Source organism: Artemia franciscana, chromosome 9, assembly GCF_032884065.1.
Source record: "Artemia franciscana chromosome 9, ASM3288406v1, whole genome shotgun sequence".
Classification (NCBI taxonomy): Eukaryota; Metazoa; Arthropoda; class Branchiopoda; order Anostraca; family Artemiidae; genus Artemia; species Artemia franciscana.
Window position 1 is genome coordinate 18,171,992 of NC_088871.1, and position 13,871 is coordinate 18,185,862.

General features: G+C 34.2%; 2 protein-coding genes across 2 annotated transcripts in view; one reads left to right on the forward strand and one right to left on the reverse strand.

The window, feature by feature from the left end:
• The window catches only part of LOC136031086 (tRNA (guanine-N(7)-)-methyltransferase non-catalytic subunit wuho-like), a 118,490-nt gene extending 113,915 nt beyond the window's left edge, over nucleotides 1-4,575 (reverse strand). The window contains exon 1 of the mRNA XM_065710361.1: nucleotides 4,562-4,575. The gene's annotated coding sequence lies outside the window, so the exon portion shown is untranslated. The remainder of the gene's footprint in view (nucleotides 1-4,561) is intronic.
• The window catches only part of LOC136031085 (protein Son-like), a 65,974-nt gene that overhangs the window by 7,900 nt on the left and 44,203 nt on the right, over nucleotides 1-13,871 (forward strand). The window contains exons 3-6 of the mRNA XM_065710357.1: nucleotides 6,171-6,326; nucleotides 6,765-7,050; nucleotides 10,084-10,265; nucleotides 13,340-13,402. Coding sequence (XP_065566429.1) covers nucleotides 6,171-6,326; nucleotides 6,765-7,050; nucleotides 10,084-10,265; nucleotides 13,340-13,402 — 687 coding nt within the window. The remainder of the gene's footprint in view (nucleotides 1-6,170; nucleotides 6,327-6,764; nucleotides 7,051-10,083; nucleotides 10,266-13,339; nucleotides 13,403-13,871) is intronic.

Genomic DNA, 13,871 nt, shown 5'->3' on the forward strand with positions numbered 1-13,871 from the left:
TAGCTAGAATACTATTTTCTGCTAAAAGAAAAAGTGGTGGTAAATATGATTTTGGGTGTGTGCATCCAGAAACTACCATAAATATTTGATTCTAGGAAAACTCACCCTTGGAAAATTTGCCCCCATGTAGAACTCAACCCAACAAAAACTTGTATGATGACATCCCTATATGGATATGCCCCGACGTGGAAAAAGTGGGGTAGCATAGTGGTAATACTACTTGACACTTTTCATGAGCTAGTGAAATTTGTTGGGAGATTTTGAAATTAGTTGGTAGATTTGGCAGCTTTTGTAATTCTGTCAAATTCTGCTATTGGCAGCTTTTTAAGTTTTTCCATACCTGGATCCACCCTTTCATTGATGAGTTTCTTATAAAGTCCCATATTAAGAGGTTTTTGTTGAAAAAGGAAGAATTCCTAAAAGTAACTTTTTACCAACATGAAGTTGTTGTGATCTGGAAATTAAAATCATGGGACTGAGCTTTTTTCTGTGAAAAGAAGGACAGTTTTATATATATATATATATATATATATATATATATATATATATATATATATATATATATATATATATATATATATATATATATATATATATATATATATATATATATATTATACAACGTTGACTTCATTGTATTTTATTAGGTTACTGTAGAAAGTAAAACCATTAGGGTATTAGACGTCTGGGTGTTTGCAATGTCATTCATATTGAAATGTTTTTCCAAAATTAATGCCCTAAGTAAATTTTCCTAACGTCATGACCTATTCAGATTGTTTTGTTTTTCACCACAAAAAGGTAGTATGTGAATTTTCAGGAAAACTATGCCATTTTCGAGGAAAAATTTACAAATAAATATATGTATAGACCTATACAATTATTGTTTCTCTATAACATAGGGTTTGCTTTTGTGTGTGACCACATAATGGACAAATTGCGACCAATCTAGAAGATTTTTCCAAAAATTTATCTTCCCCTTCCTTCCCAGGAAAGATATCTTGAGGTAAAAATTTGTATCTACTTATAAAAAGCATCAACTCTATGAACTGTAATGGTTTAAGGAGAAATTATTGTCTAAAATTTGCTAAAGAATTTTCTTTTAGTGTAAATATACCCAAACAAATTAACTAGTTCCATAATCATGGTTGTAGCAATAGCCACAACCTAGTAAACAGTGAACCATGGCCCATAGTAATCAAAGTTTAAAAACACGTTTAACAAACTGTGTAGCCAAAAAAAGTTTGCTGTTTGAAGTTGAATCACAATGGTAACTATTATTCTGATTAATCCTATTAGAATCGCCGTTGCTGAAACCCAGATCGAAAAATTACAGCCACCGAAGAATTGAACCGAAAAATTACAAAAACCTTAAACAACAAGGAGAGTTTCCTTTTACATAGAAGGCCCTGCAATGTCCTTTTTTGTTTTGTTTTTCTTTGCTGCTAGTAGGGCACCAAAACATCATAGATAGCCGTTTAAAGGCTAATTTTTATATCCAAGTGCTTTTCTAAATTTGACAATGCAAAGCCCCATGTGGCACTTTGGGTGCCATTTGTTGAGTGAAAAGGCTGGAAAGCATGACAAGAGTGCCGTCATAATCTACATAATCGAAAACGCTAAGCTTAAGGTTTACAATCTCCCATTTTTGTACTGCCCCTCCCAGCCTCCTTGATAAATTTTTTAAACTGTATACTGGCTAATAGAACTAGGCTACATAGTTCTAGGCTGATGGTGTCAATTCATGAAGTATATCTAAAAATTTACTTTCTTATAAGAAGTTCAAAACTCTTTGCACCGTCACGGCAGAGAAATTGCAATAATAATAACATGGATTTCTATAAATATATATTAAATACACATGTTAAATTCTTTTTATGTCATCCAAGTTTCTAAAATCTGTGTATATTTCATACAGTATAATATTTCATTAATCATTTAATTTTTATCTGCAGCTCTTCAAAGATTGCGAGGGTGTTATACCCCATGGACTCTTTTTGTGATAAAATTTCAGTTTTTTTTCTTTTTTCTTTTTGTTTTAAGGGAAAACTTATTAGAGATGAAAGGTAAAACCTATATCTAGTACCCTATTTAACAAAAACTCATGTTGACTTCTTTATATTTTTTTTTGTCTAAGCTGGACAAAGATCTTTTTGTAATGTTTATTGCATATATTTTTAAAACCTGAAAAACGAATAAAAATTCATATAAAAATAAGGAATTTTTGCTGGTGAAAGTAAAGAGCAGAACTGAAACTTAAAACGAACAAAATTATTGCTTTGCAGTTTATGAAACATATTTTTTTAAAACTGTATCAAATAAACTGGCTCTTAATATTTTCCCATGTTTGTAGAATTCCAAAAAACTAGCGCTTTACTGAAAACTAAGCTTACTTGTTTTTTTTTTTAGAATTAAAATTGTACCGTAAAATTAATTGATTTATTGGCATGTAAAAGACTATTTGCAAGCTTTATAGTTTAGTTTCTATTTTCGAAGGCTACTTCAGGAATTTTTTTGCTTCTAATCCTGTTTTGTTACTTCGATTCTTTCTTTTCAGTAGATTGGTAGTTTTTCATAATTCTATAAACATAGTAAAATATAAAGAACCAGTTTATTCGAAGCAGTTTTTCAAAAAGGTCTTACGTAAACTGCGACAAACCAATTTTTGTTCGTTTGAGTTTCAAGTTCGCTCTTTACTTTTATCAGGAAAAGCTTGTTCTTTTTCAATTTAATACTGATAAAAGGATGACAATACACCATTAGCCTTTCAGAGTCAACGTACTAGAAAATGACGAAGATTGAAGCGTGTTCTCTGTATTATTTTTTTCCCCGGCCTTTTCTTTTGGAGAAGGTTGTCGTAGAAACTGTGAAGAGATGGCTTATTTTGAATCGTTTGTAACCAAAGGTGCCCACGTGAGAAGAAGGTTGGGGGCTCCCACATGATTTTCTAGGAACCAAGCTCCTATGGGAATTTTAAGGGCTGTTCTCCATTAAAGCAAATCCAATAGAGGCAAATTGAGTGGGACTTTTCTTGTGCGAGTTTCTTGTTGCAACTTTTTTGAGGGGGATAAAGGTCTGAACAGTAGTCACATATTGGTATTTATGGCACTTAACCAAGTGACATATAGCAATCGCAAATTCTGTCGGTCTGTCTGTCTGTCTGTCTGTCAGTCCTGGTTTTGCTACTTTAGGCACTTCCAGGTAAGCTAGGACGATGAAATTTGGCAGGCGTATCAGGGACCGGACCAGATTAAATTAGAAATAGTCGTTTTCCCGATTTGACCATCTGGGGGGGAGGGGAGTGGCGGGCCCGTTAGTTCGGAAAAAATAGAACAATTGAAGTATTTTTAATTTGCGAACGGTTGATCAGATCTTAATGAAATTTGATGTTTAGAAGGATATCATGTCTCAGAGCTGTTATTTTTAATCCTGACCAGATCTGTTGATATTGGGGGGGGGGGTTGGGAGGGGGAAACCTAAAATCTTGGAAAACACTTAGGAGGGATCGGGATGAAACTTGGTGGGAAAAATAAACACAAGTCCTAGATACATGATTGACATAACTGGAACGGATCCGCTCTCTTCGGGGTAGTTGGGGGGATAGGGTTAATTCTGAAAAATTAGAAAAAATGAGGTATTTTTAACTTACGAACGGGTGATAAGATCTCAATGAAATTTGATATTTAGAAGGATATCGTGTCTCAGAGCTCTTATTTTAAATCCCGACCGGATATAGTGACTTTGGGGGGATTTGGGAGGGGGAAACCTAAAATCTTGGAAAACACTTAGAGTGGAGGGATCGGGATGAAACTTGGTGGGAAAAACAAGCAGGAGTCTTAGATACATGATTGCCACAACTGGAATGGATCCCCTCTCTTTGGGGTAGTTGGCGGGGGGGGGGGGGTAATTCTGAAAATTAGAAAAAATGAGGTATTTTAACTTACGAACGGGTGATCAGATCTCAGTGAAATTTGATATTTAGAAGGATATCGTGTCTCAGAGCTCTTATATTAAATCCCGACTGGATCTGGAGACGTTGGGGGAGTTTGGGGTGGGGGAACATAAAATCAAGGAAAAACGCTTAGATTGGAGGGATCGAGGTGAAACTTTGTGGGAAAAATAAGCAGAAGTCTTAGATACGTGATTTACATAATTGGAACGGATCCGCTCTATTTGGGGGGGGGGGTAATTCTGAAAAATTAGAAAAAATGACGTATATTTAGCTTACGAAAGAGTGATTGGATCTTCATGAAACTTCATATTTAGAAGGACGTCGTCAGATCTCTTATTTTAAATCGCAACCGGATCCAGCGTTTGGGGGGAGCAGTTGGGGGGGGGACCGGAAATCTTAGAAAATACTTAAAGCGGAGAGATCAGGATGAAACTGGATGGGAAGAATAAAAACCTGTCTAAGATACGTGACTGACATAACCGGACCGGATCTGCTCTCTTTGGTGGAGTTGGGGGTGGTGGTAATTTTGAAAATTGAGGTATTTGTAACTTACGAAATTGTGACCTGATCTTAATGAAACATCATATTTAGAAGCATCTTGTGCTTTAAAGCTTTAATTTTAAATTCCCACCAGATCCTGTGACATTGGGGGGAGTTGGAGGGGGAAACCGGAATTCTTGGAAAACGTGAAAATTGGGGTATTTTTATCTTAAGAATAGTTGATCGGATCTTAATGAAATTTGACATTTAGAAGGAATTTGTGTCTCAGAGCTCTTATTTCAAATCCCGATCAGATCTTTTGACATTGGGGGGAGTTGGAGGGGGAAATATTGGAATACACTTGGAGTGGGGGAATCGGGATGAAGCTTGGTGGATAGAATAAGCAAATGTCCTTGATACGTGACTGACGTAACCGTACTGGACTCGCTCTCTTTGGGGGAGTTGGGGGGACGGGTTCAGTGATTTGGCGAATTTGGTGCTTCTGGACGTGCTAGGACGATGAAAATTGGGAGGCTTTTCAGGGAGCTGCACAAATTAACTTTATAAAGTCGTTTTCCCAGATTCGACCAACTGGGGAGGGGGGGGGGGCTAAAGGGAGAGGAAAAATTAGAAAAAATTAAGTATTTATAAAGTACGAGTGGGTGATTGGATCTTAATGAATTTTGATATTTAGAAGGACACTGTGACTCAGAGCTCTTATTTTAAATCCTGACCGGCATGAAGCCTCTGATTTTCCTTTTTAAATCAATCTTTTGATTCTTAGAATTTTGTTAGAGCTCATACCATATGATCTCTTGGCTCTTAGCTCTTCTTGCCTCGCCACAAGTGCCATATGAGCTCTTAGTTTTTGTTATCACTTTCTCGGTTTGTGGGCTTTAATTCAAAATTACCTGAGTTTGACTTGACCTGAAGAAATGTCTCCCACAAAAAAACAAATTAATTTCTTTAATCTCTATTGGCTTAAGTCATGCTGCATATTCCGTGTATGGCAGGAATCTGAATGTCTTAGTCTCTTTGTCTAATGAGGGCTTTTCATTGTCGATTATCTTTTTAAAATCAATGACTTTTTATACAGAATCTCAATGATAGTTAGATTTTTGGGGATTTTTCAACTTTTTCTATTGCCTTCTTACATCCATAAAATGTTTCATGTCGAGCGATCAGTATTCTGGTAACTTGACAAACCTACTTCATCAGGGGCAAAAAATATTCTTTGCAATAAATGTTATCTTTGTTTTAAGAATGTGCAAACCCATTATTGGTTTTGAAAAGTGAATGGAACATTTTGTCTACCAATTTCTTGCAATGGAGAGGCTACGTCCTTCAGCATGTCTTACTTGTCCTGATAACGTAGAGAGTAGTTTGTGTGGGTTTTTTTTTTTTTTTTTTTTTTTTTTTTTTTTTTTTTTTTTTTTTTTTTTTTTTTTTTAATTTGAAACTCGAGGAAGGATACTAATATTGTTATTGTTTCTATTGCTGATTTTTCGTGATTCATCCTTTCCACGGAAAGGTCAGTATGAGCTTCATCGTACCGTTGTTTTTGAACACTTGCATTGAAATATTTTTTAGAAGGAAGAGGCCACGGGTTTCCAAGAAGGGTCTTGTCCCTCAACTCCCCTTGTAACTAAATTCATAATATTTTTCCATAGTGATATACATGTTCATACACGTGTACATACATATACGTATATGTACTTGTAATTGCACTGTTTACTTGCAGATAATGCAGAAGAGAGCCCTTCCACTGGAAAGAGTAAGAAGAAAAAGCAAAAGAGAGACAAATCATCCAAGGAAGGGAAAAAGAAAAGGCGTAGTCGATCTTCAAGTCATGAAAAACGAGACACACAAATTGACAGAAGCTCATCATCTTCAAAGGGTGAGTTCTCCCTCCTTAATGATGTTTTTTATTTCTTTGATATTGGTATGAAAGAGATGATGCCATATCCAGTGCATAACCTCATCTTTTCCAAATGCTTAGTTCCACGTGTTTTTATGTAGATTGTTTTACTTGGATCAACTCTTGTCTCTGCGTGAAGTATAGGCTACGGTATACTAGCCTTGGGATGATTTTTCTTGAATTTTGTTTTTTATATCTAATCCTTTTTAATCTTTTTCTAATCTATATTAGTTAATTTTATTTAAGTTAAACTATATAATCAATGTAAATGTTACAAATGTATTCTTAGGTATAATGCTAAAATATTGTATTTCGTTGTTTTTTTAGTAACTCTTGTCTTTAAATAACACATACCAATTGGGAAATACAATTTTTGCCGAAGTTACTTTAAAAGTAATTTACTTTATAACCTTTTAGGTCACAAAGAAAGATCCCGATCTCCTGAGCGCAATAAGCACCATGATAAAGCAGTCTCGAAACACCATAAGTCACGATCAAGATCACCGCGTCACAGTGATCGTTATCGTCACAACAGTCGGGATTATAGTTCAAGGGGTGATTCTCGACGATCCGATCGACGGAGGAGTCGTAGTAGGGATAGGAAACACAGTTCGGATCATTATAGTCGGTACAGTAGATCACCAGATAGAAGATACAGAGACAGAAGGTCTTCAGATCGCCCATTTAGAGTTGCGCCTCCAAGGTAACGAACTTATTCATCATTTCTTCTTTTTCTTTGAATAGCCCGTTAATTGCTTCGCTTTAGCAAAGCGAATTTATACTTTCAAATTTTTCCTTACTTTACGTAATCATTGTCAACATCATCATCTGGAACTGAAGATGGTTGCATACAGAGAGTGCGCTAAATAACGTTTTGGCCGAGGTAAGTCAAAATTCAGCGAAATTTTTGTTGGTATCTAAGAGAACAAAAATAATTATGACATCAGAAGCTCCAATTTCCAACTACTTGTACAAGTTTGAAAAGGAGATATAATGTAATTTGGAAATAGAAGGAACTGCAAGTATTTGGAGACCAAAATAAGATATGGGGTACAAATTGGAACATTCTTATGGACGTCCGGAGTTTAAGCTGGTATCCTAGACATCTCGGTTTGACAAAAAAAATCATTGAAACTTTCGAATCGCAAATACTGCTTCCAATATTGATCCAGTCAAAAAGCCTTAAAAAAAGTCGGCGAGTGAAATATTTTTTTTTGTTAATTTGAGGTAAGAAATTTTAAATTAGATTTCTTATGTAAATACAAAGCTATCTTCTGGTCAGTTGTCTAGTACTAAATTTTCTAAAATTAAAATAATGAATATAGTCACTTTTTTGCTTTTAAACGGTTCATTTAGTTTCACCTCGAAATTGTTTTGTAATTGATTTGAAAGAGAAAGTATTTTTAGCAATTTGCAACAACAAGACATCAGCAGCTGTGTTAGTTGTGTTGTTTTTTTTTTCCTTTAAATGACTATGAAATCACGAATTGTATCTCAAAAATGATAAATCTTCAATCTACAGCATAAAATCGAGCTTATTATTTTATCAGAGGGGTGAGAGGTGTTATAGAGGAGATATCTCCTCCATGAAAATGTTATTTGACACTTTAAAGTTCTAAATGTTCTCATTAATAATCTAATAGAATTATAATTTGGCTATTAAAACCTACAAAAATTATAGTTAATGAACCGTTCCTCACGTAGAATAACATTTTGCTGTTTAACTAGCCCTGATAACTTTTTTGTTAAATTTAATTGATTATGACCGTAGTCATGACACAGAAGGTTTACTCTTAAATAATTAAAAAATAGAAGCTTTAAATATGCGCCCAATGATTTGACTTTTAGGCTTAACAAATTGCAATTTTGTAATGCAGTGGCAAATTTCTTAGGGCTCTTTAATTTTTGGTCTTTTTTTTAAAAAAAAAGATCTTTTCGTGTTTCATCTTTAAGTAACGATCCATACTTTGGCCATAAAGTATTTCCTTTCATGTCTAGACATACAACAAAATGTCACCGTGATTTTTTCTTAAACACCTCCCAAGAAATTTTTGGTCGTGATAGAGAAAAGGGTGCATGTAGGGGATTGTGTCAGGAATGGCAACTCAGGAAAAACTACTAGACAAACTTCAGAGATTCTTGATTTTAATTTGTTAAGATTTAGACTTTAATTAAAATCAGTGTAATCGACTTATGGTATCAATGTGGATAAAAGCTCTGCTTGTCAATATAGGGCCCAGGGCTTGATCTCTACTGCAGCAAGGTTAGGTGAAAGGCCTGTTACTTGTCCGTGTAGAAAAAAAAAGACTCAGTGACTGAAGCGTAGATTCGATGTCGTATGCGCCAGCAATGGCTCTGGAGAATCTGTATCCTTTTTTCTTTTTTTAAATTGATCCCACCTAAAATTCTCCTTACAGTAAGTGCATTACTTTGTTTTGTATTCTTTTTTACTAAGATATAGCTATGGCTAGTTAATCAAAAATGTAAAGAAATATACCTATCCTGCCCTATTGATAAATGCCGTGCTTTTATCTCAAGTAATGTAAGGCAAAATAGATAAGCAAAATAATAATAGATTATGTATTTATTAGGTCTGTTTAATTAGACTAATGATTTTACTTGGGGACACTGGTTAATATTTTTTTTTTTCTTCTAAATAACTTGTGTGTTTTCTCTTGTCAGTTTTCGTACTATTTGGTTTGATTCTTGTATAAATAATTGCTTAATCTTCTACATAAAAATGTAGTAAAGAAAAATGAAAAGAAAAATTGCTGATTATCTACAGATCAGTTTTACGACTGGGTATGCAAACATGGGCATAGTAATAAGAAAAAAGAGAAATAGTGTGAAAGATACTTGTTGTTATATTCTTTTTAAATGCGATGACAAGATTGAAAAAAGAATATTATAGTCCCTGGTCAAAGGAGCTAATAAACGTAAAATGTAAAAGGAAGAAAACGGTATTTCAGTTTATGTAGTGGAGGGTGCTGTGGGAAAATAGAAATTTTATTTGCAGCTTAGCGAAAAATCTTAGTGAATATTAGTTTTTCCTTTATTAGGGAAATAAAGTAAGTAATAAAACATGTTAAGCTTTGCGGGTAAAGCAGCCAAAAATGGTTTAATAAAAATTGCTTTTGTTTGACTAGCCTCCAGGTCAATTTTTAATCCTTCCTTAAGGCATAAGGTATGTATTTTAGATACGGTCTTGAATTAATAGAACTTGTAGGAATAACTAGGATGAAAGAAATTTGCTGAAATAAAATTGAAATTGAAAGTCAATTATTTTTGCTCGACCTTAAGGAAACTTCTTCAGCAATAAGTGAAGATTAATACATAAGAGCAAGAATGAGAAAACAGATCAAACAAAAACCGCAAGGTGCGGAAAATCATATGCAATTGAGAAAAAAGTGAATTACTCTAACCAGGACTTCAAAGATGGTGTAAAATTTTTAAACTTTCAAATATTTACAGGTAAAAAGGACCATACACAACTGAAAGTAAATTTAAATAAATTACCCAGAAGAGCTATCTTGTCACCTGCTTAATTTTATGTTCAGCAGTGGTTAGCTCGTCATTTTCTGTGTTTATTTTCATATCCTCTAGATTTTTGTGTTTTAGCTTTTAATTATGGTTTTCACTCTTATGCCCTCGGGGTAGGGTAACCCCGCCCTCTATATACGTTATTTTAAAAAATTATTTCTGAATATCAAATGTTATTCCTTTTCTTTTGTTTTAGAAGGAGCTCTCGTGACCGGTCTCGTAGCACATCTCCACGGTTTGATAAAGCCAAATTATTAAGTATTGCTCGTCAGAACCTTGAGAAGATGAAGTCTGCTGGTATCCTACCAGAGAATGTGACACAAAATGAGGTTTGGAGGACAATCCAGGCGGGTGGGAAAACTGTTAAAGATCTTACTGGTAAGGTCTTTTGTGAATTTAAACGTTACTTTGTTGATTTTTTTAAAGAACTAAACGAAAATGGAGTTCTAGAAGAAATATTGAGTCGAATCCGAATTGACAGTTAGAATTCTTCTATTATGCAAATTTAATTCATGCTAATTTTACGTGTTCTGTTGTGGAATTTGAATGTTCTGGATTTGTAGATAAATTGCCTTTAGTTTTCTATGAAATTGCCTGATAGTATTTTTTATGTTGAAGACTGTGCCTAAAAAAAAACAGAAAAAAAAAATGGTATGACTTCTGGCGATGGCCTAGAGAATGGTTTTGGGAACAACTTTCCAAAATCATTATATTTTTTTCCTTGAAAAAAATTACAACAACCATTTTTAAAATGTGGTCGATGAAAGAAAAATTATTTCATTTTTGAACTCAGCGTAAAACTTTGGATCAGAAGTATAGTTGAGCATTCTTGAGCTGACATTTTTAGATTAGTATTTGTAAAAAAGAATGTAGGTTTTTAATAGCAAGCGTCACACTTCTCATCCAGCCCAACCCATTTAAAGCCTCCCTCTTTACACTCTCTCAAGAAGTTCAAGTTTCCCTAACATCCTGTTATGGGATGTTAAGATGTTATCTTGCTCCAAAAATTCTAGAGCAGATGAGACGATTTGGATAAAATTGAGTTGTAACTGCATGTACCCGCAAGAATTCGTAATAACAAAAAGATCTATACGCATAAAAATTGAATGAGATTGGGAATGATTTTGGGTTGGCAATGTTAGCTTCCATGACTGCGCGCAGACATACCCGTAGAAAGGGAAGGCGGGATGTAGCCCCTTCCTATCTCCAGAATTTCAGATATATTATGGGTTTTTCTATAATTTCTTTCGAACTTGACGATTTTTATATTTTTGGCGAATAATTTTTTCCCCTTTTTCTTTCCTATTCTGGTGAATATGTGAAATCGAGTTGTGATTGTATTGTGAGTTCATTTATGAGGATTCAATTTTAGGGTAAAATCTTTGCTGAAGCTCTTTCTTCTGGTGGTGGACGCCTCTAACGATTTTGATGATTTCTTTCATAAATTGCTTTCTCTCTCCTATAAATTGCCTTCTTATTTCAATTTTGACGAGTTTTAAATTCAAGCTGGGACTAAGTACCTAAAAAAAAAGGTAGGTGGAAACGAAACCCAAGTCATAAATAGAAATGAAATGTACAGAAATTCAAGAAGTTGATCTGTCAAATATGAAGTATACTTTACTTTACTTTGAGTTTTACTTTTACTTTACTTGAATCTTTACTTTGAATCTTAAAAAAAAATTTTAAATAGATAATTTTCACGATCATTTCTATTATTGCAAATTTTTATAGTCATTAGAAAACAGTGAAACATTGGTCCAGAAAGCCAGTTGGTAAGCTATCTAAGTTTAAATTATGAATAAGTATTGCAAAAGGTATTTTTAAATTAATAATTTGCTTTTGGTAAATATCAGTTTATGATCTCTCATCATAGCTATCAACTGGATTTTGATTCCTTTAGTAAAATGTTGGCATATATACTCACCTTAGTCTAGCCAAAAATGTCAGGTTTTACTAACTTAAAAAAAAAACAGTTACTTTCTCAAGACTAATGTTTTCAACTGGGGATGAAACTAAGCATCTTGGTGAGATGGTTACATAGTATCTCCATTCAACAAATGTTAGATTTTTCTAGTCGAATGAAACTCGGTCTATAGAAGTAACGAGAATACCATAAGGAGAATATAAGACTGAATAATTGGAAATCTTTGGCGCTTTAACGCAGACTTAACAGGAAAAAAAAACTAAGCAGGTTCCATTTTAATTTACTACAGTTTAAGTTATAATGTAAGGTCTAAATTTCTTTGGGTCAATATACAATCTTCTGAAATCTGACCAATTTATCTTTTCTATTATAAATTAGCTAAGAATGAATGTTATGCAAAACATAGGCTAGCTAAGAAACAAATATCAACATAGACCTAATTTATCATTCTGACAAATATGGAGCTTTTACCTTCAGCCAAATGCACAAAAAAAACGAAATAAAAAAGAGGTGAGTTCAATAATTACTATTAATGTATTTACTTTGGTTCTGTATTTTCTTTACAAGATTGTCAGGCAACACTACTTTTGCTACTAGTACTAACAGCTCACTGCAACACCAAGCCGCCTTAGGCAAACATAGCTGCGCGAACTATTCCATCGCAGTCTATTCAAAACTCCCTCTACGCCCCCCTAAGAAGTTCGAATTTCCGTTAAATTTTTCCCCGCGACATTCCCCCACCTGATTCCGGGGTCGCCTGCTTTTCGTCTGATGTTTGGCCGATAAAGACGACCTTTGGCAATCTGGTATCCTTCATTCACAGAACGATATCAGCCATCTCTACCTTTCCCTTATTATAGCCCTTTAGGCAATTCTAGATAACGTTTATTTTTCCATAGACGATCTGGAAGGTTGGATATTATGCAGAACATAGGCTAGTTCAGAAACAAATTCCACATGTATACCTAGTGTATCATTTTGACGAATGTGGAAATTTTACCTTCAGTCCAATATCTTTTTAGTTTCATTTTTTTTTTGTAGGATGGATAAGATTCTAGTTCGTCACGTAAGGATCCCCAAAGGCATGGGCACAAAAAATCATATTCTAATATTTCCAGAAGTCCAAGAGCACGTTGTTTCTTTTGTGGATTGATGCATCAGGCATTTGATGCCATAAACATAACCAAAAGCAATAGGTGGTGCATTATTGAAATACGCTTCCAAGGATTAGGCTTGGTAGGCTTGAATCATAGATTGAAGAACAACAACTAAAACATTCCCACGCTGAAAAACATGAGTCTTTTTTAAGATAAAGCGTTTTTAATTTATAATGAGAAGGGTAACTCATTTGTGATTCTTGCTGATCTTAAGAAGAAACTAAATCAAGCTTCTCATATTAAAAAGTGGTTCTCATGATTTTTTTTTAATGCTTGCGAATATCCTTAGTATTTCTCATGTTTTCCCTTTGTACTACTTTTTGTACGTCTATTTTACTTCATCTTACTAAGCAATGCCCTTCCTTTTTTAGACTTCTGCCAGCGATTAGCTCAAGCAAGCTATGAGAGTGACTCGAGCACCAGCAACAAAGATGGTAAGTTCCTTCGCTTTGTTTTATAAAGGAAAATCAGTTTTTTCTGCTTATCTCTTACTATATGATGTACACGATACATGTGTTGCAAGTATTGTAAAATAATACATAGACCTAATGATTTTTTTGTATATTATCAATGGTTGTAGCAATAGCTGCAACTAGTAAACAACGTACCACTGCCCATCATTTGTAGCTTGTTCGGGAATGGTAGCAATCACTATGATTAGTCTTAATAGTATAAGTTCGTTGCAAAAATAAATTTATGGGAATTTCGAATGATAACTTGAAGCCACTCAAAAATGGCGTTGGGTTGAAACAAAAAGTTCACTGTTGGAATTGACATTGCCGAAAACCCCATTCGAGAAATTTACAGCCACCTATCTTGAACAACAAGGGAAATCACTTTTTTACATGAGTATCATTGATGGGTCCTCTTTTTTCCTCTTGCTTTTTCTTCTTTGTATTTTCT